Genomic DNA, 27,800 nt, shown 5'->3' with positions numbered 1-27,800 from the left:
GTTTTGTGATAGGAATCACAGAGGTGAGAATCCAGTTCAGTAACAGAATCACCAGTCAGAATTGTTTGCATTGGAAGAACTTTTAAAGTTCATCTTCTCCAACACTCTTGCCCTGGACAGGGATACCTGCCACTAAACCATGTTACTCAAACTGCCATCCAACCTGACATCAAACATTTCCAGCAAGAGGACACCTGCAACTTCTCTAGGCAGTCTGTTCCAGTGTCTCACCACCCTTATTGTAAGACATTTCTTCCCATATCCAGTTTAAAACTACCCTTTTTCAGTTGAAAACTGAATTTTTAAAAAAAGTCACTACAGGTTCTGGTAAAGAGTTTCTCTTCATGTTTCTTGTAAGCTTCCTTTAAGACTGTTCTGAAGTCTTCCTGGACTCTTCTCCATGCTGAACAACCCTAACTCTGTCAGCCTGTCTACACAGGAGATGTGTACCATCCCTCTAATCATTTTCATGGCTCTCCTTTGGACCTGTTCCAACAAGTCCAAGGTCTGGTACTGGGGATCCCAGAGCTGTATGCAGAGCTCCTGATGGGATTCCACAAGAGCAGAGTAAAAGGACAGTATCACCTCCCTTGACCTGCTGGCCACACTGCTTTTGATGCAGCCCAGGATTCAGATGACTTTCTGGGCTGGAGTCCCATGTTGCCAGCTCATATCCAATTTTTCATCCACCTGTATCCCCAAGTACTTCTCCACAGGGCTTCTTTCAGTTCCTTCATCCCCCGAGTCTGTACAGATGCTGGTGATTGCCCTGACCCAGGTTCAGGACCTTGCACTTGGCCTAGTTGAATTTTACAAGGTTTGCACAGTCCCACCTGTCAAGCCTGTCAAGGTCCCTCTGGATGACATCCCTTCCCTCCAGTGTGTCAATGGCACCACTCAGCTCAGTGGCATCCACAAGCTTGCTGAGGGTGCACTCGATCTCACTGCCTATGCCATTAATAAAGATCTTGAGCAAGGTAGGCTTAGATGAGATATGAGGAAGAAATTCTTTACTGTGAGGGTGGTGAGGTACTGGAACAGGTTGCCCAGAGAAGCTGTGGATGCCCCATCCCTGGAAGTGTTCAAGGCAAGGATGGGTGGGATTTTGAGTGACCTGGTCTAGTGAAAGTGTCCCTGCCCATGGCAAAAGGTTGGAACAAGATGGTCTTTAAGGTCCCTTCCAACCCAAGCCACTCTTATTATTTTATTACTAAATTGTGTATAATTCCTGATGATTGGTGGCCTTAAAATCCTTATTGCCTGAGCCTTGTGATGCTTATGCAGGTCCCAGCATAGAGTAAAAGATTCTGCGGCTTCTGATGCTCAGCCAAACTGTGAACTACAACTTGTGGCCACATTCTGGGGGCAGGTCACATAAAGGGTGGTAGACGAAGGACAAAAGTCTGCTTATACTTTGTGTAGGGGTGGTTTAATGTTCCACATCAAGTAGCTTCAGTGGCTGTTACACATGATCACTCTTGTCTCAGACCACACTTCCTACGGACATTAAAAATGGTAATCTTTATCTGTCTCTCAATCGTGGTCAGATGACAGATGCAGGCTTTTATTGTGGTAGAGTGACCCACACAAGTAGCTGCAGAAGAGCAAAATGAGAATCCTCACAGGACTTTCTCTTCCTGGAAACACTCCAGGCACACAGAAAGGGGAAGCCTTAAGTATCTCACCTGTTTTTTGTATTAAACCATTGCAGACAATCTTTCCGTATGGACTGATGGGGGAGGAGCTGGAGGACTGGGAGAAAAGAAAAACTGTAAATAGCAGAGCTGTAAGCCTTTCTTAGGAGAGGCAGTAAAAGGGAGAGGAGGAAATGAGCTTGAGATCTGCTTTTTTGTTTGGTTTTTATTGTATAAAGTTGAGGGACCAGCCACGTTCAACCCTAGTATTTTCCCTGGTGAGTTCTGAAAAACTGTATCATTGATGTGTGGGTCTTCCTCTTTTTACAGAAGTCATTTCAGGAGCAACATCACCAAGTGGAGAAGAAAATCTTTAGCTCAGTCTTTTATTCTCAGGATAGACATTGTGTAATCCTTGATCTGGTTTCCTACCATAATTTATCTTTCTTACGGAAAAAAATGTTCCCAACTTCTCTTCTTGTTGTCCCTGTGCAGAAAAATGTCTGTGTTGTCTCAATGTTCTCTGACTTCAAACTATGGAGGCACAGAGCATGCTAGAGCATATTTAAGCTATAAATGAAATGCTGTGTATACATACAAATGCTACTTTAGGAACATTTGTCTTGGTTCTCTCTTTCTCAGCATGTATCAGTATTGCTGCTGGGAGGTGGGCATGTTGTTTGGCTGGGGTTTGGGCTGTGCTTTGTTTCCCCTCATTGTTTTCTTCAGTGAGGAAAGGAGATTGGATAAAACTCTTTTCTGGTCTCTGTTGACATCAGCACATTCGATCTGCCTGCGTCCAAAAGAATTATGTCAAAGCAATTGCCTGCATTTGTTTCTTAGCGTGTTCTCCAGCAGCACTGTCGCTTGAGGGTCAGACCGGAATACATTAAACTGGAATTGGGGCAGAAACTGCAGCCAGCCTCAGGTCAATGATGCCTCTTGAGATTTGTGAAAGTGACACTTCTGGGGTTCATTGCATTAAATTCCATAGCATTTCTGTGTCTAGTCTGGGTGAATTACAAAGGCAGATGGGATGGTTAGTTTCACATTCTCCTATTTAATTCTGTGTCTGTGTGTCTAGAATAAAAGGAAAAAGCCTTGCATCTGATTTACTTTGCAATATTTAAAAAAAAAAAAATTTTAAATCCATGCATTAAAGCTCTTTGCCTCCATGTAGTTTTTATCGTTTATAGTTATGAAGATTCTCACAGTTACTTCATCTGTAAAATTCTATTTCTGGAGTCTGGCCTATGTGATCCTTGGTACATCTTTTGACAGAAGCCATTACAAGGTTTAAAAACACAGTTGCATGTGTGCTTAACAGAACATCCTCATGCTGTAGGATGTAGCTGAGGTTCTGCCAGAGAGAGAGGGGGAAAAATGTATCCAGGAGGACAGAAAGTATAAAGAGGCAAAAATGCACAATTCAAACTGTACTTTTGCAGGCTCTGATTCATCTTTTATTAGTAGCTCTGGAACCTTGTCCTTGATCAGCTTTCCCTAAACTTCTGCTCTGTTAGTGACTAAAGAGTTGCCAATCACAGTTTTGAGTTGACTGCTGACAGGAACTGTTGATAGGAATGCTGGACATAGCAGAGCTGAAGTGGTGGGGTGTGTGTGAGTGCATGTACACATACACGTACATGCCCACCACACTTGGACAGGCCTTTTTCCTCCCTAAAATTTTTACAAACTTTCTTGCTGTGATTCACTCTGTAGAAGCTTTGTACTACATGTTTACTGAAGACAGGATCTTTCTTTTATGTTTGTGACATACGACCAAGATTTTATTATGCAGTGCATGCTGTGTTTTAGCAGGCATCACTTACTGAGTGTAACCAAAAGTTTGAAAAACACATTTTTTCCACCTGTTGAACATAAAAATAACTAGAACCATAATTAAATTTAATTAGATGTTTGTATGAAATAACGCCTTCTAAATCTCTGGAGTGGCATATGTGAGCTAGTCCTGAGTTCTAGTAATTGAAATTATTTTATCTGTTTTATTTGCAGAATTTACACTGCAGCATTCAGTCATAAATGGGTTCATTCCAGAAGCTTAAAATGAGATGATGCCAGCAACTGGCACAAATCAAACACTTCCAGCCTTCCCACTCCTGCACATTGATAGAATTAATACTTTCTGGCCAAAGGCCCAGGTTAAGACAGACAGCATGCACAAAAGCTTGTGCTGCCTCCTTAAAAAACACCAAATTTAAATATTGGCAAGCTGTGAGATGAAGCAAATTCGGTCACCAAGGCCCCACAGCTGAACACATGGTCCCCAGGAACCCAAATGCCCAACCTCAGCCTTGGGACAGATAGCCAAAAGCTTTCTTGGCAGCACCCAGTTCCCTCAGCATGCAGAAAGGGAAGAAGAAGACATGTAGACACTCTGAGTGACTTGGGAGGTTCCTGCAGGAGTAGTGCTCATATCCATTCATTCTGCATAAAGGATCTAACTTGTTTCCATGAAGAAGTTAGCTAGAGCCCACCAGTTAATCCTAAAAGGGTGAATTTGGGAGAGGAAATATCAGTGAGATATGGAGGACTCTTTTCCACAGCATGATTCTCTGAGGTCACTTTCTGTGGCCGGGTGCTGCTGCAATGAGATCCCAGCCAGATCCCTGGGACAAGGTCCCAGAGGCAAGCAGCGGATGAAGTGAATTGCTGAAACAACGATTCACCGGTGCTTTCTCAGTGGCAGAGTCGTAACAACACCCATCATTTTCCTAAAAGTGGTTTCCTTGGCATCTCAGTGTGAGGAGCTTTGTACAGTGAGGTTTTGTGTGCAGCCAGGTGCTGGGAATTGAGAGAGGCTGCCTGCAGATCCTGCAGAAGATGGACAGTTGGGTGTCAACCATACTTAAATGGCACCTCATCCCCAAAAGCCTGGGGTTTCCCCAGAGATGTTTTGTAAGCTGTGAGCAGGAAGGCTGCCAGGATTAATATCCTGCAAGGAGAAGGAGTGTTTCTTGGTGGCAACACAAAGCACAGTGTGGTGTTGTGACCACTCAGCTCACCTGCAGGAGCTCCTGCTTCGTAGCAATTAACCCAAGCCGTGTGGGCACGCATCCTTTTTGAATCAAGCACGGTTACTTTCACAGCTTTGCGGAGGTGGGCAGTACCTCATCAACTGTGGTGCAAAGGGTTAATTAATGATTAATTGCCTATAACACATCATTGCTGAGCAAGCAGAACAAACTTGCCTGTTCACAGCCTGGATTGGAATAATTTTCAGTCCTGACGCAATATCTACCTTTGCTAGATCAGAGTCTGCTGTTATCAAATTTATTCAGTGTAAGAATACTGCTATACCATGAACAAAATAACAAAATTCCCTCTAAGATTTTTGTTTATAACAAAGCTTTTTGTAGCCCAGTGTTTTCAGTTATTTAATTTCTCTTCCCTGAACACTCTTCCAGTTTTTCCAACAGTTTTTTTTGTAAAATGGAGCAGCAGAACCTGATATGTTATTCACGGAGCAGAGGAATGAGAACCAAATACAGCGTCACCGTAACCTACCTACTCATCTTTTGATTTTCATTTGTTTGTACAGCTGAGGCTCGCTTTAGCCCTTTTGGCCACAGCCTTGCGTGGGGAATTCATGTCGAGCTGATTGCTTCCCAGGACCCCGGGTCTCATATTCAGTCTCTGCTTCGGAGGATAGAGTCCTCTCTCTCCCTCTCATCCTGTAAGTATGGCCTGGATTCTTCATTCTCATAAGGTGATTTTGTACTTGGCCATATTAACACCTAAACTGGTTTCTCCCATCTTCTACAGACCCCAGTTGCTTTGTGTCAGGCTTGTTCTTTTGTGGTTTGTTTTCTGCCATTCCCAGTCTCATGTCTAACCACAATGACTTAACTTTAATCCAGGTCACTGGTAAGGCTATTAAATAGTAAAGGGATGATCACCAGTGCCTGTGGAATCCAACAGGAACCCATTTGTTTGCTAATAGTTTCCGATTTACAGTTACACTTTGGTTTCCTTAATTTATCAGCTTTTTAATACTTCTAGTATGACTGTGGACTCAAAAGTGATTTCAGTATAAAATAGGTTCAAGGTTTTAGCCTGGTCTTATACAGTGCTCTCCACCAATGGAGTCCTGATTTCCATGTACAGATGGAGACACTCCATGTAGGCTTCAAAGCATTCAACAGAGCAAGTCAAATGACATAGATTTGTAATACTGTTAACAATGCTGCCTTCATCAAGTGAACTTGTAATTTTTGCAAGAAATTACATCAAATTAGTTTGACAGGATCTATTTTCCTTAAAGCCAAGTTAATTGACTTTAATTACAGAGCTTTGAAAAAAGTTGTTAATTGAGGACGATGTTGGTTGTTCTATCCTCTGCAAAATACTGGAGACTCATCCAACTGGCCTGTAATTACTTTCTACCCTTCTCAAATAGTAGCCCAGTATGAGCCTTCTTCCTGTCCTTGGTCCTTCCCCGAGGGCCAAGAACTGCTTTAGATGCAGTAGCAGCTCCAAGGCTACCTCTGTAAACCTTCTGAGACAAGTTTATTTCTAGCAACTAATCTGAATCACCCAGAATCGTTTATCTGCTGCTTAACATCCCCTCTCCAGGGGCTGCTGTGGTAGGAAGCTATTTCGTTATCATCATCATAAACAGATCATCCAGCCTTTTACCTGTGTGCTAATCAGAAACATTTACTCAATTACTTCTGCTGCTGTCACATTATTATGAATGTTTCTACAATTTTTATTGTTCAGGACTCATTTTTCATAATCTGCTTAGAAAAAAAACTAAAATGTGTTTCTGATTTTATGGGCCTTTATTTTTTTCTAATATCTTCTTGTTTCCTGTATATAATCTTTATTTTAGTTTTTTTGCTTCTAATTATCTCTTCCTCTTCCCCCTTTCATGTACCAATTTTCTATATAACATTTTATATGTATTTTCACTTCCTTGGTAAGCCCAGCTGCTGGGTTTTTTTTGTTGTGCGTTATTTTTATCTAGCCCATTTCCATGGTTGTAACACTGTAGGCATTTAGGAAATGTCTTAAACTGTTTGCAGATGTCAGCAATTTTCTGTATGTTCTCCTTCAGCCTGATTTGACTCCCATTCACTCTAGTTTTGTGAAACTGCTTCTCAGAAAGCATGCACCAGGACTTTAATTTATGTATCTATAAAGAGCGTACGCTCACATATTGCACAAAATTCTGGTCTGGATTTGATTGCAGACAATGTTAACTATTTGCACAGGAAGTGTTGGTCCTTTTCAATCTAAACAACCAGTAACCTTCTGGTTTGTGATTGCTTCCTCTCTACTGAGACAAAGTCTCGAGCAGGGATGCTCTGGCTCCTGTGCTAACCCACGTATGACTCACAGGCAGTTCAGGTGTAGCTACATTACCCAACCAGCGGTGAGTTGTGCGTGTGCCAGCTCTGCAGCTCCTGCCCAATGCAGCCCCTGGCTGGGGCAGGAAGCAGGTGGGTCCTGCTGCACATGGGTGGGTGCTTGTGTGACCACCGTGGGGTTTAGCTCGTGTGTGGTGGAGTTCAGCTCTTCACCTTGTGGTGATCATGCTGTGAGCTGCTCCTATCCCCTTTGGTGCTGCAAGGCCAGCGTTGTAGATGACTCATTGGCAAGAGCTTAATTTCACAAGGTTAGGAAGGCCAATCCTTTTTTGAATTTAGGGGTTAGTAACTTGTCACTTGTAGCCCTTTGGAAAGGAGAGGCCTGTGTTAGTGCTAGTGACATAAGGTCTTCAGAGTGACACAAGAGGGGATTTTGTACTTCTTGTATGTAAGTGTTGAAGAAGATTATCATCCCTGTAACTCTCCAAGATTATTTATTTCCTAGTTGTGGGTCACTCAGATGTCATTTGTGACACATATGGCCTGGCACCACCCTCTTCCATTTGGATTTTTTAAATTGGCTACAGCTGTTTCTGTTACTAATATAATAGTCTAAATATAGCTATTATTTTCCAAGATTACTATTTTGCATTGCTACTTTATAGGCAGAGGGTTTATCAGTTTTTTTCAGAATCCTGTAATTAGCATATAAGCAACTGAAAAGGGTCATCTTCTCACAGCCTTTGCTTTGGTTGATGTTCTCGATATCCGGTTTGTGCTAAATGTGCTTGTGGTTGCTTATTTGACCTGACTCTCCCAGCCAGCCTGGCTTAGAGTGTCAATTTGTTCCCTGTCAAGAGGTCCTTTTCCCTTCACAATACAATCCACAAATCTGACATGTGTCCCCTATGCTGTGGGGACAGCACAGTTGTTAATTTCAGTGGCCTTCAGCTTTTTGTCTCTTTGTGCTAGGAAATAGGGAGGAACCCCAGACAAGATCTCCAGATCTCCTGAATTGTCAGCAGTTGTGTATTTCACAAGGCATATCACAGTCATTTTCAGTGAAACCCTCCCTATCTGCTCCAGATTACCACCCAGTTTTGCCTTTTTGTTTTAAATACACAGAAATAGAGAAACCTCTGTGGATTCTTCCTCACACACTGAGGGTGTAGAATATACCTTTGGTCAGTTGGGTTCAGCTTTCCTAGCTCGGTCCCTTCCCAAACCTCCCCCTGCCTACTTGAGACAGTGGCAGAGTGAAAATCAAAGAAGGTCTTGATGCTTTGCAAGCAGTGCTCAGCAATAACTTAAACATGGTGAGTTATCAACGTTGTTCTGTTCACAAAGCTGAAGCACACACAGCAGGGCTTGGGATGCTGTGGAGAAACTGAACCCCGTCCAGACACAGTAAACTTACCTAAGATGTCATCTAGCAGTAAGCTGCTGTCACACACTGGAACTGCAGTGGCAACAGCTGGGTTTGAGAGAACAGGTCTCACTAGAGAATTCTCCGTGGGTGTGTGAGCATAGGCAGGGTTTCTGTGTGTCCCATTACTGGTGTAGTCAGTACTTTCACACTCACTGCCTTTTTCACAATGTGGTTGCCACTCCGTTTGGGGACCCTGCCTGTCAGCATCTTTGCTGTTGTAGATGAAGCCAGCTACAATGATGGGGCTAGAAAGCTGGGAGTTTCTTTGTGAGCTGGCCACAGGCAAATATTTGCTCGTGTTTAGGAAAAGAGGATTTTTCCTCCAGTGTAACTGGACAAATAAGAGATTTAAATAACTCTATTAAAATGTTAGCGGTAGCAACCTAGAAGAAATGAGAGCCCCTTCAGGAGGGAATGGTGTCTGGAAGGGTTTCAAAGTAAGTCTCCTGATTTGAGACTCATCTTGCTCCCTTTTTCTTGCTGTCACATCTTCCAAGTTTTTTGGTCACAACACAGAAATCAGACAAGGCAGAGAAGGGGTTAGTTTCATTCCTACATGGGTGAAGGGGGATGGGGAGGAGCAATGAGGGGTTTTGGTTTTTTTTTTTGAGAGATCTTTTTTTATGCCCCTTTCATGGTACATAGTGGCAAACAGTTGCAGAACTTCTTTACTGCATCCTTTCCCCCCTTCCTTCCCTGCCCATCCTGATTCACATTTGGCACTCTGCTCTGCTCCACTCCCACACTGTGGGTCAGATGAACACCCATTAATCCTGGGGAGAAGCTAAAAATAGGAATTGAAAGAAAAAAATCAGAACAGTGTGAATCAACCTGCAATCATCTCTCTGTTCTCCTAATGGGAGAAAAGAAAGAGGAAATCAGTGGAGACACTGTTTTACTTCTTCTCTTTCCAAGACAAAATTATTCTGGCATTTGCAGCAGTTGTTCTCTTGCTATAGGTTTTCTAATTTACACACTTAAAAGGCACTTCAAAATTTAGGTGCATTAGCTCAAAATGCTTATGCAGACCATCCACCCACTTCTCTCTGCTCATGAATAGAGCTACCACAAGCAGCCTGATGAAGGAGGAATGTAGCTCGAAATCACACCGTCGAATTTACATGATGTTCTCTCAGAACCAGGGATAGATCTGTCCTTTGTGGGGGTTAACTCTAGAGTAAGCAGTAGCTGCTGCCATTAGTTCTTAATTTCAAAGATTCTTTTAACACACTTTAAGCATAAAAGAATCCTATGTGCAGTTTTAAGGCCGACTTGCTGTTCAGTTCATGAGAGTAAAACCTGCAGGCCTTCCCTCTGAAGTTAGTTACACATAAGACTTTTTCTTTTAGATTACAAGTGAAGTTTGGAGGTTGGTGGGGGAAAAAAAAACAAACACAGAAGAACCTTTTCTCAGAACTACTGCATTTTTCTAGGGCATCTTTTTTTCAAAGTAATAAAAGCCCTGAGACAGTACGAGGCATAACTCAGTTACTGTAACTTTAAGAGATTGCAGTGTGAGCCTTTAATTGCTTCTTGTGTTTTGTTCTGGTTTGGTTTTGCTGAAAGGGATGTATCACAGGGAGTGGAGGAGAATTCACTGTTTTTTGAAAAAGATGAGGCTCTGACATTCACAGATTTGGCTGGCAAAGAAGCTGCACAAAACCAGAAGGGTGGAGACATGTCCTTTCATGGGCAGTTTGGAGGGTTTATCTTCTCTTCTTGCTCTGGGGAGCTTTTGATTACGGCTGCTCAAACAGCATTGTGGTAATGCAGCTTCCTGTGGCCTTGCCAGGTGACGTCCCCACCAGACAGCTGCCAGCCAGTCCCACCACCACAACTGACCCTCAAAGAACATGTGGACGTGGTTATTGTTCCCCCTGCCCAGCTGGAACACTGACTTCCTTTTTCCTCTCTAACTTGTAATAAATAGATCATATATCTATATGGATAATGAACAGATTGTCTGGGTTGTAGTAAATCTCTTGCCAGAGGGGGACCAAGACATTCATCGCTCTTCTTCCTGGCCCTGACTGGCCACTCGCCCTGCCCCATGGACAGCTGGGCTCACAGCCTCTGGCAGAAGCCAAGGCTCTGGTTGTAGCTCAGTGAAGTCCTTCAACATGCACCTTCTCTTCCTTGGTCCTGACCTCCAAGGCTGGCTGAAATTAAAGGGGCAAGGTGAAGCCCAAACCTTCATTTTTCATAACTGTCTTCTAGTGCCAGTCTCAAAGGGGAAAAGAGGGAAGGCAAGCACAGGGCCACGCTTTGTGGGCATGTGTTATAACTTAAACCTTGTCTGTATTGTCAGGAAGCTGTTGTTTCCAGGGCTGTGTCCCCAGTCACTCAGTAATGGGGAGGAACAGCAGGGCAGAATATGGCACTTCAAAGCCCCTTCCAGGGTCTGTTCTTCTTGCAGCAGCTGGAGCTGCTCCCTTTCCTGAATGCCTTCTGCCACCATTGTAGAGGACTTCCAAAGCAACTGTAAGCTGACAAGAAACAATAGTAAGAGCACTCCAGCATTGTAAAAGGCATTGGCTTTGAACCAGGGCAGTATGGCAGCAGGAGCTCAGCTGAGACTGCTCTTCCAGCCATGGATGGCCATGGACACTGGGCAACAGCCTGACTTTTGACTGCTACAGATAAACAATTGAACTGCTGGGGTTTTCTTTCTGTTCAGACCACTAAAGCAGAATCTGGGAGTGAAGCATTAAAAATCAAATTATGCAGCCCAGGAATTTTTGAATGTTGTTTTGAAACATACTTGAAGTTTTGCCCTGGTGTTTCTGGCTTTTTGTTCATGACTTTGTGTATGTGAGATTTTCTGCATATCTTTAACAGTCAGAGGACATCCAGTGGTAGTACTGTGTCTTCTCTGATTTACATTTTTTAATGCAGCATGACAAGTGTGGTGCACATGTAGATTTGCAAGAATTCTACACAAATCTCCAGCTTTATTCAAGGCTGAACTGGATCTATCACAATGCAGTAAAATTATATTCTTTCTAGATTGGATCTTAGTATAAAAATTATATGTATCTATAGTAACCTGCAACCCACAAGCCTGGGAAATAATAAATAACACCCAGGAGTTTGAATTTTAAAGTATTTGTTGTATCTCTCTGACCTAAAAATTGGGAAATCACTGGCTAAGCTGGAATGTAGGCAGTCCTCTAAAATGTCCAAGAGTTAATAGACAAAACCAAAAAAATAATGCAATAAGTGCTGCTGTTTTATTCCATCTGTTTCATTTGAGTTTTCTTGAAACTGACACAGTATTAATTCTGGAAATCCAAAATGCTCCCATCAGCATAGATATGAGTCAAAGAGAGGTCACCAAGCAGACAGCGTGGGAATTACTGACCTACATAAGACTGGTTTAAAGTGCCTATTTGTTGCCCAACTTGGAATGCCTTCCTAGTGACTTGCAATGGTCAAAGTGGGTGAGTGAGACTTCTCTAAAAATTGGGGAGTTTAATGGGTATCAGAGTTGTGTTTCAAAATACCTAATCCATCACTTTGTCTCTAGGAGCTACTAATAGGGCATGGAAAATAAGACATTTTCAACTTTGGTCTAAATTTCTGTGTTGATTATTCCCATACACAGCCTGCAGGAGGCATTCCACAGTCATTTTAAAAGTCTCTTTTAAAAATTCTTGGAGTTCTTATTCTTGGAAAGCCTTTTCTGTCCTCCTTGAACCTTCATGGTAACTCAGAATGTGGCATTTTGAATATTGAATCCTACAGTAGCTTGTAAAATTTGGTTTATTTGATGTCACAGACTGATAGTTCTGTGGTGCTTTCAGCAAAACATAAAGCACCAAGAAGATGGCCCTTAGAGATTTCATTTTTCACAGCCATGCTGGATGAAACCCTTAGTTTGATTCATGCCTGTTCACCACAGAGACTGAATAAAAGCCAGGATTTTTTGCCTCTGATTTCCTTTTAACATAAATATTTCTTAACTCAGCTTCCCTGCTGATGCCTTCCAGACAAGATTTGTAACACTTGGTCAGAAAAAGGCAGTTGCTAGTTACCAGTCATCCAGCCTATCCCTTTCGTGTTTTTTACTGAGAGAAGTTATCTTAAAAATATGCCATCAGATTTCATTCCAGAGAAGTCCAGGAGGAAAGAGAATGCACCCTGCTGGGTCTGAACCTGCTCTCCATCTCTTCAGCGGGCTGGAGCCCTCTCCTGTGCCAGTTCCCTTTCGTGTGCAAGGGGTTGGAGGACAGAGGCCACAGCATGGATCAAAGGGTGCAGGGTAGACAGGTTTTTCCATGCACCTCCCAGTACCTCTCTCTCAAACACTCTTAGAACATATTTTCTCTTAACACTCTAAAAAAAGAAGGTTCTGAAGATGTACCATAATTCAGACTTTCAGATGTGAGTTGCAAAAGCTTATGAGAAAACTTCTGATGCTCAGAAGGAGTGAATTTACACCATTCTTCCCCCCCATCCATATGCTTACTACTGCAGAAGCAAAGGTTAATCAGTACTTTTGGCTTTTCAGATATCACATGTTGGAGCTTTTACTTTTAAAATAGAAGTATAAAAAAAGGAATTTTCCTCCTACTCTTGGACTTTTCCTAGGTTTTGATTAGCCAGCAGAGGACAGCTTTTGTTTTTGTTAATGGAGTGGATGTCTGTGTGGAGTTTGTTGGGAGTTTCAGTTTTGGCTTCCATTTTGTGTCAAGAACAAAAATAAAAACTAAAGGAGGATTATTTACAGTAATAATAATAATGTTAATTCATCTCCTTAGCCTTCATCTGTATCCTACCTGAAAGTGATTAAGGTGCTATGACTATATAAATGATTAATAATGATATAATGAATTTTATATCCTTGTCAACTAATGTTTCCACAATGTGGGTGGAAAATACTCTTCTGGTTAGACACATATTGGATTGGTTGCAATGTTAATGTTGCAGTCCAAGAAATGTAATAAGGACAAGAAAGGAGACAAATGATATGTTGATTTTCATTTGTCTCTAAGGAAGTCTCAAAACCCATGAAAATGAGGGGTTATATGTTTTCATAAAAACACATCTGACATTGCCTGTAAAAACACAACTTCAAAATAACTAAATTCAACTTGCTTGCATTAGAAACGTTCATTTAAATTAGGTCAGTTACATACCTTTTAACATTACCAGTGTCAGACTGTGATAATGCTGTGCGACCCATAACTCACACATCTGAAAAATGCTGCCTTTCCTAGTGGAAGTGGATTAAAAACTTGTTCCCTTACTGTAAGATGCACAGTATATTGGATGAGCAACATTGTGTTCTCATCTCTAGAGAGTTTAGTGTAAAGCAACTCCAGATTTTGTTTGGTGATCTCAGAGCTGCCTGAATAATTCCAGCCTTCCACAGCTCCAAATGCTGACATGCAGGGAGATAAAAATTTTGGATATTAAAATCCTGCTCTGTGATACTGAAGGAGATTAGTTTTTGGATTCCATCCATTGACACAAAGGCCAGTGCTGAATAGAGGTGATATTTATTGTCTATGAAACCCCCGAGTAAGCTGAAATCACTTTAGGCATGTACATGCATACATGTATTCTCTCACATTTAGCCAACTCCCTACAACGCTGTTTCTTTGAGCCAAGAACAGACAAGTTTCAGGGACTTGGCTTGAAAAGATGTGTGCATGTAACACCCTCTGTCACATTTTACAAGAGGCTGCAATCAAGCAGTCTTTATACTTGGATTGTCTAGACACTTTGACAGTGGGAGGGGACAAGAGAAAGAAAAAGCCCATTTTGTCAGTCGTTCACTTTGCATCAAATTCTCCTTCCCTGTGTGCTGCTGTTGTCAGCAAAAAGATAAAGCAAGCAAAAACCAAACTGAAATCAAGACATTCATAATTCACTGGTTCTCTATACATATAATTCATAGCAATAAAAACCAAAAATTTTTTTAAACTACCAGTATATATGTATACCATCCCCTTGTTTATTCACTTTTTTCAGAATAAATACTTGTAGCAATTTTTATTTTTGCAGCTGCTTTATCACTTCAATTTTTTCCTTATCAGTGTGTAAATGAAATATATAGGATTGTCTTGTCAGCAGTTGTAAATTCATACGTGAAATATTACTGGATTTCAGTGGGGATTTTTTTTTTCTCTGCTCAGCTGAACGTTTGTGAATGAGCAACAAGAAAACCACTTTCCCTCCCACTGGTCTTCTAGATTTCATGTTTCCTCTCTCTTTTTTTCTTTAATGTTTTTTCTTTACTTTCTTCATGAAAGCACATGGGAAAAAATAAGAGGAGAAACAGAGCTGGGAGGGGAAAGGGAGGAGGTGATAGAGTTTCACAGGGATGTAAGTCTGCAAGCCAACAAAAAGGCTGTGAAATTCTTTAAACAGTAAATCCTGCATATCACTTAGTTGCTTTGAGGTGAATAAGCCCATGTTGCAGCTTTTAAGCAGGCTGATTTAATGGCTTCACTCTTCCCTGCTCAGGTGGTCAGCACCTCCCCACCCTTCCTGTTGAGCTGGGATTTCTCGTGTGCTATGTCCCACATAGCATTTGCTCACTGCCCGTGTTTTGCTCTCTGCACATCACAGCCACACTTTCACAGAAGTGTAGCAGGGTCCAAGTAGTGAGTCCCAGACTCGTCCCTCCCGCCCAAAGCCTTCTGGGCTCTGCCCATGCTGAGAGCAGGGGGATGAGCCATCACCCCACAGGGCTCTTGCCTTCCATGTGGTCCTGCTTTGCTTCCTGGCAGTGCTCTCAGAGGCTCTGAGAGGAGCCAGGAAAACCTCAGTTCTGAGTGACATCTCCAAACAAAGGGTCTCCAGAGCCAGACTGTCCTGCTGTTGAAATGGTAAAAGCAGAAGTCATGGTTCCAAAAGCAGTTTTTCACAGCTGATATGAAGCTGGCCAGGGCACCTCTGCACCTTTTTCGTGGTCCCTGTGGGCTCACCTGGTGTCGCTGCTGGTCCTGGGGATGCACAGTGCTCTGCACCTCCAGCTCCAACCCAGCTTCCAGGCAGGAGGTCAGCATGGCTGCTGCAGCAGTAACAGCAGCAGTGTGTTTTGCAGCCTCCAGGCTTCAAACCCTTTCCCTCAACCAGTTGTTGCTTTAGTTTCTTCAGGGATCCCAGCTCATGCCACCCATGCAGCAAGTGAAGAGTCAGGAGTCCATTTTTCTGTTCTCCCCAAAACACTTAAACGTTTTGGTGAGGGAGCCTTGCCGAGTGGATGTGGTGTCTTGAAGGGAATAAAGAAATGCAAAAAAGCCAGTTTTAAATCAGGCTAAGAGCAACAGAGGGTAGACCTGTGCTAAATGCAGGCAATAAAATTCCAGGAAATAAATAAAGATAAAATTACAGCATAACAGAATCATTTAGGTTAAAAAGACCTCTGAGATCATAGCATCCAGCCTTTGACTGATCACCACCTTGTCAACTAGGCCATGGCACTGAGGGCGTGTCCTAAACCCAATCTGGCTGGGTCTAATCCTGTGTGTGCCTTGTGATTGCACTCACAATGAGCTGTTCCATAACGTGCCTGGGCACCAAGGGCAGACTGACAGGCCTGTATCTTCCCAGATCCTCCTTCTGGTCCTTCTTGTGGATGGGTGTCACATTGGGCAAACAAAATGATGCTTGTTTTTCTGAACTGTCTTGTAGAATAATTGGAAGTATCTGAAAATTGTAGAAAAACAGACGTGTTTTTCTTTTTAATTAGGCAGGTTAGATATGGGAAGCAGGTATCCAGACTGTGGACTGTCACAGAAAAACAGGGAGCTGCTGCATAATTTTTCAAGCATTAGCACTGGTGAAACATTCTTTTTCTGAATCCCATGAGTTTGTCAAAACCAATTTCCTGTGTTGATGTTGGGGTAAGGCATAGAAAATAGCCAGCCTGGCAGCTACAGAAAAATTAGGAAATTTTAAAAAGCATAGACTTTCTATTTACCTAAGGTGACAGATATTGTCACCAGATATGCAAAAAGAAATTTGGGGTAAAAAATAAATTGACTTCACTCTATATTTTTTTTCTGTTCTCTGCATTTTCTCCCTATTTATATATTCTGAAAAAAAAAGTTTATCGATTAAGTAATTTTTAAAGATTTTTTTTCAGACATTTCTCTTCAACCCCACTGTTCAGAGTTTGTTGTTTGTGTGCCAGGTTGCATCTAAGAGTCACTGTACTGGTTCAGACCAAGGATGCCTCCAGAGAAGTATCTGATTCCCTAGGTTCATCACACCCAACTCCAGAAACTCAGGTTTTGTGTCTAGGTTCAACTTGGGCCAATAGGAAAGAGTTCAGTGACGCCACCACATGGATTAGAGAAAGAGCTAGCAGATAAAAGGCAACACCAGGTAACAGGACTAACCTTCCAGGAGTGCTTCCGAGATGTGGCAAATCACCCTCTGTCTCCCTCCACGCAGAGAGAGGCAGGCACCTAAAATAAAGAAAATAAAGAGAGATTAACCCAGGCCCTGGTAGTGCCCCATGAGGATGCTGAACAAGAGGTTACAAGAATTAAAAAAACTTGGAGCAACCTTTTTGAAGGTGTAATTTTTGAAACCTTCTCAGTTTCATCCTGTGCAGAATCTGTACTTGGAGTTGCTCTGCATTTGACGTGTTAATTCTTCTGGGACTTTCTCTAGTTTCTTAATGTGTGTACCTTTGCCAGCCCCACCTTCCGTTACCAGTGGTTTTAGCCTTCAATTTGGTACTGCTTAAAAAGAAGCTTCCATTTTTTTTTTTTTTAGCTGTGCCCTCTGATAGCTCCCTCCTGCTTTCCTGCTGTAATAATTCTTGGCTCACTGTGGCTGCTTTTCTGCCTGCCATGCAGAGCTCCAGCAATGGAAGAAGGGTTTTGTCTTTAGGTGAAGTCCATTCCTGTGTAGTTGGCAAGGTCAAATATGAATCACAAGCTAAGTGCCTCATTCTGTGTTCTGAGGGCAGTCTTGAACACCTCCAGCTGCACTTTTTTGGCTGAGTCCTTCACCTGCCCGTTGCATCCTCCTGGCAAAGGGTGAGCAAGATGGATTTCATCCTCTTGGTCCCTCTGTGCAAAATATTGCCTGTCAGGGCTGGACAAAGATCTGCCACTACCCTAAGAGCAGGCAGGACCCCCTTCTCCAGGCCTTGATGGAAGATTCCTGAGGGGAAGATTTTGTGTGAGCTTTATTCCAACATGTTGCCATTTGTATTCAAGCCACTGCAGGTTTTTTTCCAAAGTACTTAACTTTTGAGCAGTGAACTTAATTTAAGCCTCATCATATGTGTGTTTGGAGGAGATCTGGTGAGCATCAACATATGAGGACCTATCCTTTCCTTCCTCTCCTAGGATTTTAGATAATGGGCTGTGTGCAATGTAAGGATAAAGAAGCAACAAAACTGACTGATGAGAGGGATGGCAGTTTAACTCAAAGCTCAGGCTACCGCTATGGGACAGATCCTACTCCTCAGCACTATCCTAGCTTTGGTGTGACTTCAATCCCAAACTACAACAACTTCCATGCCACAGGAGGCCAAGGACTGACCGTGTTTGGTGGAGTCAACTCCTCCTCTCATACAGGGACGCTGCGTACAAGAGGAGGAACTGGTGAGCTTGAACATCTTATTTTAGTGCTCATGGTGTCAGTCATGCGTCTACAGCAGAGGCCTGACTGTCTCTGCGTGTTGCTTTTAGGAAGAGTTATTTAATGAAATAGTGCAAAGAACTGAAGTGGGGTGGAGCTGGGTCCTTTGCTAATTTGCATGTTCACTTGGGGCTGAGAAATTATGTTTACATGCCAAATTTGGCTAAATGCCTCATCCATCTACCAGGGAGTGTAAAGTGTGGGCTGAGCCACCTCAAGTAGTTAAATACTTGGCATGGCTATGTCTAAACTATCTCTTCAACCCCCTTTGCCTGCTTGGGATCCTGTGACTGTACAGAGTGAAGGAGGTGGAGTGCTCACTGCTTATGGCAAATGCATAAGACCAGAGAGATGAGAATCATTCAAAGAGTTGGAGGGTTCAGTTTGGTTTGCCCCTCAGCAACTGGAGTAGCTTACCTGTGGCTTAGCCACATAATTTCTTGAGGTTCTTTTCCCTCCTGTCCTTTATGATGGAGTATAACCCACTTATCTTTTTCTTTAGGTGTAACTCTTTTTGTGGCGCTTTATGACTATGAAGCAAGAACAGAAGATGACTTGAGTTTTCACAAAGGAGAAAAATTCCAGATACTTAACAGCTCGTAAGTTTTAGGCTTGGGAATCTACTTTTTAATAGTTTCAAACTTAAAATGTTTACAATAATGTTTGCTTGTTTTATTAGTAAAAGATGATGTTGGATATTCAAGCAAAGTACTGTATTGCTGGGGAAAAACACTTCAACCACATGCAGCTTTACTTTAAAAAAAGTGTTAGATTGTGTGATTTACTGCTTACATTTTACAGTAACCCCACATTCAGAATTGAAACTACCAGCTCTGTACTTTATCAGTAGCTACAGAGGTTCTGCAAGGCATATACTAACACTTTTTCCAATCTGCTACAAGTATCCCTACACAGAAATGAGCTAAAAGCTGATTCACAAGAGAGCTGTTATCCAGATGTATGTGCCAAGTTTAAAAGCATTTTTGTCTTTTAAAGGTAGGTGATGCAGTCAGAACTTCCTAGGTTCTGTTGCATCTGACATGAAAACCACATTTCCATCTTGGAAATCATCAAACTAAAATTAATTTTATCAACTGCCCATAGAAAAAAAATCCCTTAGCAATTTAAAAATAACTTCTAAAATTCACTGTGCTACTGACCTACATCTGAACATCTTGTTATTCTTGGCTAAGAGCATAAAGTGGCAGGCTCTGTGTTATGTTCACTACTGCTATCATGTAGAGGTAAAAATGGGTTAACAACCAAGTATGTCACTTTCTAAAGGCTTTGTGATATTGGTCCTTGCTTTTTTTCTTATAATATGTGACAATGAGGCGAATTCACCTCTGGTGCAACTCCTGTTAATTTTAATATAGCAACTGCAGGGTTGGAATTGGCTCAATGTGCACTGAAGTTTTTTAAAAAATCAGGTAATTCTGTGGAATATTTCATGAAGCTAAAGAGCTTTGATGTAGATGAAAGCACAGAAACTTCAGTTACGATTTGTAGAGGGAGCAGCAGTTTAAAACCTTTCTGCTTCTAACTTAGAGGTTGGAAACAAACCCTTTTTAAACCTATGATCCATTTTTATTCGCATTGCCTTGTGCTTTCCTAACCTTGCACACACTATGCCATAACCCGAAACAAGCAGTTCCACACATTATAAATACCTTGTACGTGCCAGTTGGTGGAATCTGGCAGTGCTCACCAGGACTTAGAGAGCAATCATCCTTGGAGCTGGTGAGACAGAGAGATTCCCCTTCATGTCAGTGGCTGCAGTACACACATTTTGATGCAGGTACTTACTGCCTGGAAGAAGGGTTTCTAAGCAAGGAAAAAAGACCAAGCATTAATTGATTTTCCTGTAGGATCATAGAAGCTCAGTTCCCATTGTAGTTAGGTGTATTTGCTTATAAACATGGCCCTAACCACACCCCTGGAGTAGTGACAGCCAGACTGGGAATCTCCAGAAAGCTGCTTTTCCATAAGAATGCTTCCTCTCTTCACTTACATCTAGAATTACATGATATAAGCCCATTTTTTAAGCACCTGGCAATGTTGCTTGCAAATACAAAGCATATATGTGCAAAAAAGTAGTTTGTCTGGAATTTTTGGAGTGGTTTGGATTTGGATTTTGCTTTAGCTTTCAACAAACGAAGTTTGATTTGTGCTTTGGAGTAAACATTCAGCGCAACACCTGAAATGACATACAGGGGGTATCCCTGTGATTTGAACCCAGGTATTTTACTAAAGGCAGTCTGGGTGAAAGATGTACCTGCAGAGTGGTTCAGAGCAGAGCCTGACTTTGGGGCTTTGAAACACTGGGCCATCCCCAGCATTTCTACCACCACACCCTGTTTGGCCCCATTGACTAGCTGCCTACTACCTCAGCTGCAGGTCTGAAATTAGGAGCTGTGAAAAAAGCCTGCATTCCTCCTCCTTTCTGGCAGTGCTTTGAGACATTTAAGCTTCTCTGTCAAAGCAGAGGGGGTTGTTCCTGACGTTGGGATCATCCACAGGACTGCTTTTTTCCTCCCTAGATATGACAAAATGCCTCCATCTAGTGGACTCTCTGCACAGTAAGGAGAAGAGATGGAATGGTACCATTTATCAAGCTCAGTGTGGCATAATGCCTCAGAAATATTCTACAGCAGCATATGGGGGAAGGGTTAGCACTTCACTGGCAATACCAGCGACACAAACAAAAAGGGCCATTTGCCTGACATACTAATGCACACAGGGTGTATTAAAACAGTGTCAACTGCCAGCCTCTGCAAAAGCTATTTGCACTTTATGGTTCTTGAACTGTAAAATTGGAAACATCTCCTTTTTGACTAATCACAGCTGTTTTCTAGTTGTTTTCCATAGAGTTGGTGCTTCTTTTAACGGTTAAAAAAAGTGAAGTTGCAAATTTAAAGAACTCACCTTGACACAACCTTTCCTTCCAGTAAAAGCTTTGACACAGTGTGTTTTCTGTAGTTGTTTGCTTCCAGAAGAGGCTGAATTCTCCAGACACGTTTGATAACAGTGTTTTATTTAGCGAACAAGTCTCTGGTTTACAGAGAAAGGAACTGAGAAAGAGTTTCTAAGCAGTCCAGAAATAGAAAAAAGAATGCTTATTAGTAGTGGTAGGAGTTAAAAACTGGTGAATCTGGTGCTGAGAATGAAATAGAAATTGCTAAATACCAAACACTTGCATCCTTCAAAAGGCTGAGAAATAAACTTCTCTTAAAGCTGCACATCCTGCACCAATGTGCATTGTCTGAAAGTCAGTACCATGTCCCTCTGTGTGCACCGGTGTAAAACAGAAATTCATGCTAAGCCTACAGAATGCTGCCTTAAGATGGTCCTGCATGAATCTCTTTGCATTTAAATGTGAAGAATGTTGTAGAAGGAGAGCTTTTTGTAAGCACTTGAAAATGCAGCCTAGTCCTGTGCTACCTCCTCCAGGTGGCCAGCAGAGGGAATCTAGACAATGAAGTGTGATCTTTAAGGGCCATCTAAAATGCCATGTTGATGGATGGCTTTTTTATATCTTTGGGTTTCAAATTAATTGTGCTCATGGAAGTTTAAAATTAGCAGTGAATGTGACACTGTGTTGTGGTTTAACCTCAGAGAACAACTCAGCCCCACACAGCCACTCATTCACTTCTCCCGTGGTGGGATCGGGGAGAATCAAAAGGGTAAAAATGAGAAAATTCAGGGGTTGAGATAAAGGCAGTTTAAAGCAAAAGTCATGCACAGAAGCCAAGCAAAATAAGGAATTCATTCACTGCTTCCCATAGGCAGGCAGGTGTTCAGCCATCCCCAGGAAAGCAGGCTTCCATCATCCCTAACCATGACTTGGGAAGGTAAATTCCATCCCTCCAAACATTCCCCCCTTGTCTTCCTTCTTCCCCAGCTTTACATGCTGAGCATGCTGCCATATGTTATGGAATAGCCCTGTGGTCAGTTGGAGTCAGCTGTCCCAGCTGCGTCCCCTCACACATCCTGCACACCCCCTGCCCGTCTGCTCATGTGAGAGGCTGAAAAGGCCTTGACACTGTGGGAATGCTGCTCAGCAGTAATGAAAACATCCCTGCGTTATCAACACTGTTTCCAGCACAAATCCAAAACATAGTCCCATACCAGCTACTTTGAGGAAAATTAACTCGTTCCCAGCCATAATCAGAACACAGCATTCAATTTGGCAATTTTCCTATAAGCTTTTTCAAGGGTCTGTATTAGAATAATTGCCATGGATACAGATTTCAATATTCTAGTCCAAATTCAGCCCTCAACAAACCTGATTACACTAGGCTGTTCTGCCTCTTCATGCCATTATGCTGCATCTGAAAAGCTACAGTACTAATCACTGCTGCAATAATTCTAGATGTAAAGAAATATGTATATTATTTGGGTTTAAATGCAAACAGCTCTCTTGGAAGCACACCGGTGATAGAGACAAGTTGCTGTGGCTTCTTACAGCCATGCAGTTTTGGGTGCTGTTAATGAAATCAGATCATTGTCTTTAGAGCTGTGTCCTGCTCTCACTTCTCCTCCTCACCTCTGTTTCCACAGGGAAGGAGACTGGTGGGAGGCTCGTTCCTTGACAACAGGCGAAACTGGTTACATTCCCAGTAATTATGTGGCTCCAGTTGATTCCATCCAAGCAGAGGAGTATGTTTTCTTTTTCTGTTCTAAAGACCCATTAGTGCTGTATTAGAAGGAGGTGTGAGGAGTTGGTTTTGATTGATTGCAGCGATTTTTCAAATGACTTACGTTATATTTATTTCAGTTCTTAACTGCACTGATAATTAGGTAATTAGTAACAAAAGAAGCACGAGCACGGTGCTTTTTCAATGTCAAAACAAAGGAAGAAAACCTAAAGGAATACAGGTCTGCTTCCTTTTTTCAGCTGTCAGCTAATTTCAAGCTTTAACCAAAAGGTGCCCTTGCTTTTCCTGAACCAACTTGTAAAAATATTTTGAGTCGATTAGTGTGCAAACTATCCATTAAAGGGGGCACATTGTATCAACAAATACAATTCCTAGGATAGGTAGGATGCCCATAATGCATACACAAAGCTGCCTAATGAGGAACCATTAAAAAAGAAAGAAAAAGAAAAAGAGTGATGTGTGTATTCACATTATTTCCAATATAAAAGATACAGTGGAGGAGCTTATAGAGCCGAGCAGTACTAATTTAGTAATTAGTACTGGAGTCTGTACTTCAGGCTGTCCTTGGCTGATTGTGAAACAACACAAAAACATTGCTGCAGGAAGGAAAAAAGGCTGTAAAAGCCTCTGAAAGCCTCATCTAGAACCTCAAGTTAAGGGGTTGAATCTCGTCCTTCTACTGAGATTTTATAGCTGTGCTGCAACAAAAATATTGAGTACTAGTAAATCACTGTGTAGATCAAATATTTATAGCAACATCTGTACAAGTACTGCTCTTCAGCAGCAACAGTTTTCTGCCCTTTTCCCTGTGTGTACCCTCCACCCACCACATCTTGGCCTCTGTTTGTCCAAGTCTGGCCTTTGTTGGAAGGCACCAAGCGTTCTCATCACCTACTGATTATGGGCTTAATGCAAAGAGCTACTGCCCAACACACGGAACACCTATTACATGGTTTGTCACGTTGGCTTTCCAGCATGATAAAAGAGACACAGTGTGACAAAAATGGTCAACTGTATCTGAGTAGCCACAGTTTCCACACAAAATCCTCTCCATGTCTGGGCCCTGTGACACTATTTAGTAATGCTACATCACATGTTGTCTTACTATTTCTGATATTTCCCTAAGGTGGTACTTTGGCAAGCTTGGCCGAAAAGATGCCGAGAGGCAGCTGCTGTCATTTGGAAACCCCAGAGGTACCTTCTTGATCCGGGAAAGCGAAACTACCAAAGGTAGGATGGGCATTCTGACTATGGATGAGAAGATAATATGGGAAAAATTGCGCTGAGTGTGTGAAATACTATTTTCAGTGGTACTAAGGTAGAGATTAAGTATCATTTTTGCATGTATTTGTGTTAGGGAATTGGATGTCTGGATATCCTGGGTCTTAGGGTGAGTGGTCCAAGTAGAGAACAACCAAAGTACAACTCACACTCGACCCATGGTATCTGCAGTACAAGCCAGATGGTGTGATCCTTTGAAATGCTGGATCCCTGGGGAGAACAAAAAAAAGGAGAAAAAAATTATGCAGCAGTTTTAAATTCACATATTAACAGGGGAAAGACTTGAATATACTTCTAATTAATATATTCATAAAGTATTCAACTGTATCCATTCTGTTGAAGTCAAGTGGAAGGGTGTATTCTCCTCCTTCCCTTTAAAAATATTGGAGGAGTTCCAGTTTACTTGGCGGGTGCTATTTTTGCTTTTACGTTTTGCTCACAAGGCCTGTCAACATCTTCTTCAAAAGCTTCACATGTATGAAAAGATCTTTCTAATTCATACAACTACTGAGCAGAAAACTTGCAACTAACTAAAAACAAACCTGGCCATTTCTCAATTAACCAACAATCCAAAACAAAAGCTGTGGGAGGCATAAGTCACTAGAATTAATTCCATGCAAGTTCTGTAGTCTAATGATGGTTCACATAATTAAAGCACCAACTTTTCAGTGCTTTGATCAGAGCACACTATCAGCTATGCTTAGCATGCAAAATGTCACGGCTAGTGAAGGAGTTTAAAGAAGAGAAGCAGTACTTGCACTCCTCTCTCTCCCTGACCTATCTTCAGATGCTGCATTCAATCATCTAAAATTGAAAGTTTTGCATTATTGCCTCTGAAGTCACTGGATTCTTCCTTTACTGCCTGTAACTCTGAAGGCTGTTTTTTATGCAAAATCTGAATAGACTTGCTGTTGTTCTAGGCAGACAATTTCTTGTCACCCCACAGCTTCACCACGCTTCCCATAGCAGTGAGGCACTCTTACCGGGAGCAAGACAGGCTCTAACTTGCTATTTTTCTGCATATAGTCTCCACTTGTTTTTTTTTCACCAACAGTTGCTCTGATGTGTGTGAGGGGCAGGACTTCATCCCATTCTGTGCCAAGTTTAAAAACTCACTCATGTATGCAGCCATGGATCCTAAAAACAAACACAACACTGTTTCTCTAAACCACATTATCATTTCAGTCTGGCTTCCCCAGTTTTTATACAGTGATAGGGGATATGTTTTGCAGTGCTGTTTACTTAGCTAAGTCAGGGGTTTTTCTAATTTCTTGTGAGACACAAAAGCATTAGGGAAATGAAGTAATCCATCATGGAAGGACTTACAGCAGCAAGTTTAATTTCTCTGCGTTCGAACTCTAGGCTCTCTATATCTTCAAGCAGAGTTTGCATCAAAGCTATAGAAAAAAACAGACATGCATGTTTTATTGTAAAAAAATGCCTATTTCATTTCTCATTCTTGTGGTGTTTAAGTATGTTGTTAGGAGAAAACAGAGATCTTGTTGTTCAAGAGAGAGAAAAAAATCAGTTGGGTGAGCTTAAGTGATGCATTCTGCCATAAGTTTTCTCAAAATGCCCTACCCCAACTAGTCGTCCTGGGCTTAAGGCAGGAATTGTTTTATAACCTAGAATTGTCCCTTCTGCTTTAAATAATAACAATAATACAATTAATCAGGATCGTGTTAGAAGTATCATCATGGACGATTTCAGCATGAATTTAACTTCCCTTGATCATGGTTGCCTTCTCTTCTTACTTTCAAAATAAATCATATGGAGCTGGCTTTTCATTTTTTCAATGGCTGACTACCCAGGTGCTTCATCAGCTCTTGTCTGTATAATCCTTCACCTGGTTTCAATCCCCACCTTTCAAGACTGTCTGGTTTTAGTTGTCTGCCTTTTTAAAAAAAATCATTAGTATGATATATTGTAATGTCGTATTTTTATCCCAAATTTTTATTATTTATATCTCTTGTGTTTAAATTTATCATCAGAGATTAATGAATAGTATAGATAACCAACAACCTAAATAAATGAATAATGAAATACATCTTGGTTCTTGTTTATGACAAAGGTTTGAGCTAAAGCTCCAGTCCTGCAACTTGATCTGAGGTCAGCGGGGGTCCACAGAGGGCCACCCACACAGCTCTGATTGCAGACCTGGAACCACAGATTGTTTACATTTCCCTAAAGAATCTAAAATAGTGAGCAGATACGCAGGGAGCGTGACTAAAGAAAATACAGCTGCTGCCAGTGGATCAAAACTCAAAAATGTGGAGGTGGAGAAGACTGCCTAGAAAATTCTGAGAGGAGGCTGACAATGTACAGCCGAGAGTGGTGGTACAAAGCATGTACAAGATGTGCTTGCAAATCACCAAAAAGCTTTGAACTCATAGTTGAGACAAAAGTACTGACTCAGGGAGAGCCTCTTCAGAAAACTGTCCTAAACAAACAATATTTTTCTACACTTAGAAATCATAGAATCACAGCAAGGCTGGAGTTGGAAGAGACCTTTAAGATCATCTAGCTCCAACCCCACCAAAATAAATACATGAAACTAAAATAATTTTTTTTTAAAAAACAACCCCTGACACTCCTTTAAGGGTGCCTCCCATTCAAATAAACCAGAATCATCTGTTTTAAGTGCTGGCTCTTTTCCTCCTATATAGGGGACAAACAACAGGGAATTTGAGAAGTCATTGGAGTCAGGGTGGAGAGATTTTGCTCACTGCATCTCCCTCAGGGATGAGTCACCCACCAGTGTAACCTGTTGTTGGTTAATGTGGTCAAGGAGGCTTCTTCCTGAGGATACATCCAAGAAAGACATCTTACACTGGGACCACCTTTCATGTCAGACAAAACTGTTTGCTGGTGGTTTTCCTTTTCTGCCCTCAGCTGACATGGTTACCAGTGAAAGCAGTAGAGGCTCCAGAAGGAGGACCTTCCTGAGCTCTCTGCAGCTGACAATTTCCTCTTCTCCTTTTAATGCCTAGATTCCCTTGAGTAAACACAATATTTGTCTGAGCCATGAGCTAAAACTTGTTTTCTTTGCTGCCTTTGAAAAGGGCCAGGTTTTTGTTCAGATGCAGTGTGATGCTGTAAAAAAAGCAGCCTTGCTCAAATTGACACTGTAGAGAACCAACACGTGTGTCACTGGCCGTAAAATAGGACTGTCCTCCAGAGTGAGACACCTGAACGTGCAGGTCCCCACGGAGGTGGCTGAGCTGTTTTTGCAGTCAGCAGGAAGCCGAGGCTCTGTTCAGCTGCCTGTGACTGCAGACACCGAGTACGCACGCCGGTGTTGCACCACAGTGCCATAACACTCATGGAAACTGGGCTGGCATTCAGCTGCCCTCAGCACCAGGGGCTTATGCGTGGGTGTATAAATCAAGCCCCCAGCCCACCTGCAGACTGCCACCACTGCACCTGAAACTAAATCCAACCCATCAACTGAGGTTCCTTTACATGGCCCTGAGCATCCAGAGCCACGTCAAATGCCTGCAGGGCATCCACATGGCTGGAAAAATGTGAGAGCCTGTGGGATAACTGCCAAGTAGCATGTCCTGAGGCATCTCACATGGCACTTAATCCCTGTGCTAGGGCATCTGAATCCGACTAGTAAGCTCTAAAGCCCCACATGGATTTGGGAAGTTAAACATGAAGTTCTTGTAGATCTACTGGTGCTCAGTCTTGGTGTAGTGTTACCTTCCAAAGACTGTGCTGTACAAAGTATGCTTATTTGATTGTTTATAAAGATGTTTGGGATCCATCCAGGTAACAACACTATCCACATAAAAAGTCATTATCTCCAGAGCTTCCTGTGAAAATCTTGATATTTACCACCCACTGGCATTTA

The 27,800-nt window shown here is 42.0% G+C and overlaps 1 protein-coding gene across 4 annotated transcripts in view; it reads left to right on the top strand.

The window, feature by feature from the left end:
* Positions 1-27,800, top strand: part of FYN (FYN proto-oncogene, Src family tyrosine kinase) — a 138,053-nt gene that overhangs the window by 79,585 nt on the left and 30,668 nt on the right. For 3 of the 4 annotated variants that reach the window (XM_068184273.1, XM_068184271.1, XM_068184274.1), the window contains exons 3-7: positions 5,197-5,331; positions 17,714-17,971; positions 18,511-18,607; positions 22,569-22,667; positions 23,793-23,896. In XM_068184273.1, coding sequence (XP_068040374.1) covers positions 17,725-17,971; positions 18,511-18,607; positions 22,569-22,667; positions 23,793-23,896 — 547 coding nt within the window. In that variant the 5' untranslated portion in view covers positions 5,197-5,331; positions 17,714-17,724. The remainder of the gene's footprint in view (positions 1-5,196; positions 5,332-17,713; positions 17,972-18,510; positions 18,608-22,568; positions 22,668-23,792; positions 23,897-27,800) is intronic. The other variant, XM_068184272.1, reaches the window with a different exon arrangement.

This window comes from Anomalospiza imberbis, chromosome 3, assembly GCF_031753505.1.
Source record: "Anomalospiza imberbis isolate Cuckoo-Finch-1a 21T00152 chromosome 3, ASM3175350v1, whole genome shotgun sequence".
NCBI lineage: Eukaryota > Metazoa > Chordata > Aves > Passeriformes > Viduidae > Anomalospiza > Anomalospiza imberbis.
This window is presented reverse-complemented; position numbering and strand designations above follow the sequence as displayed.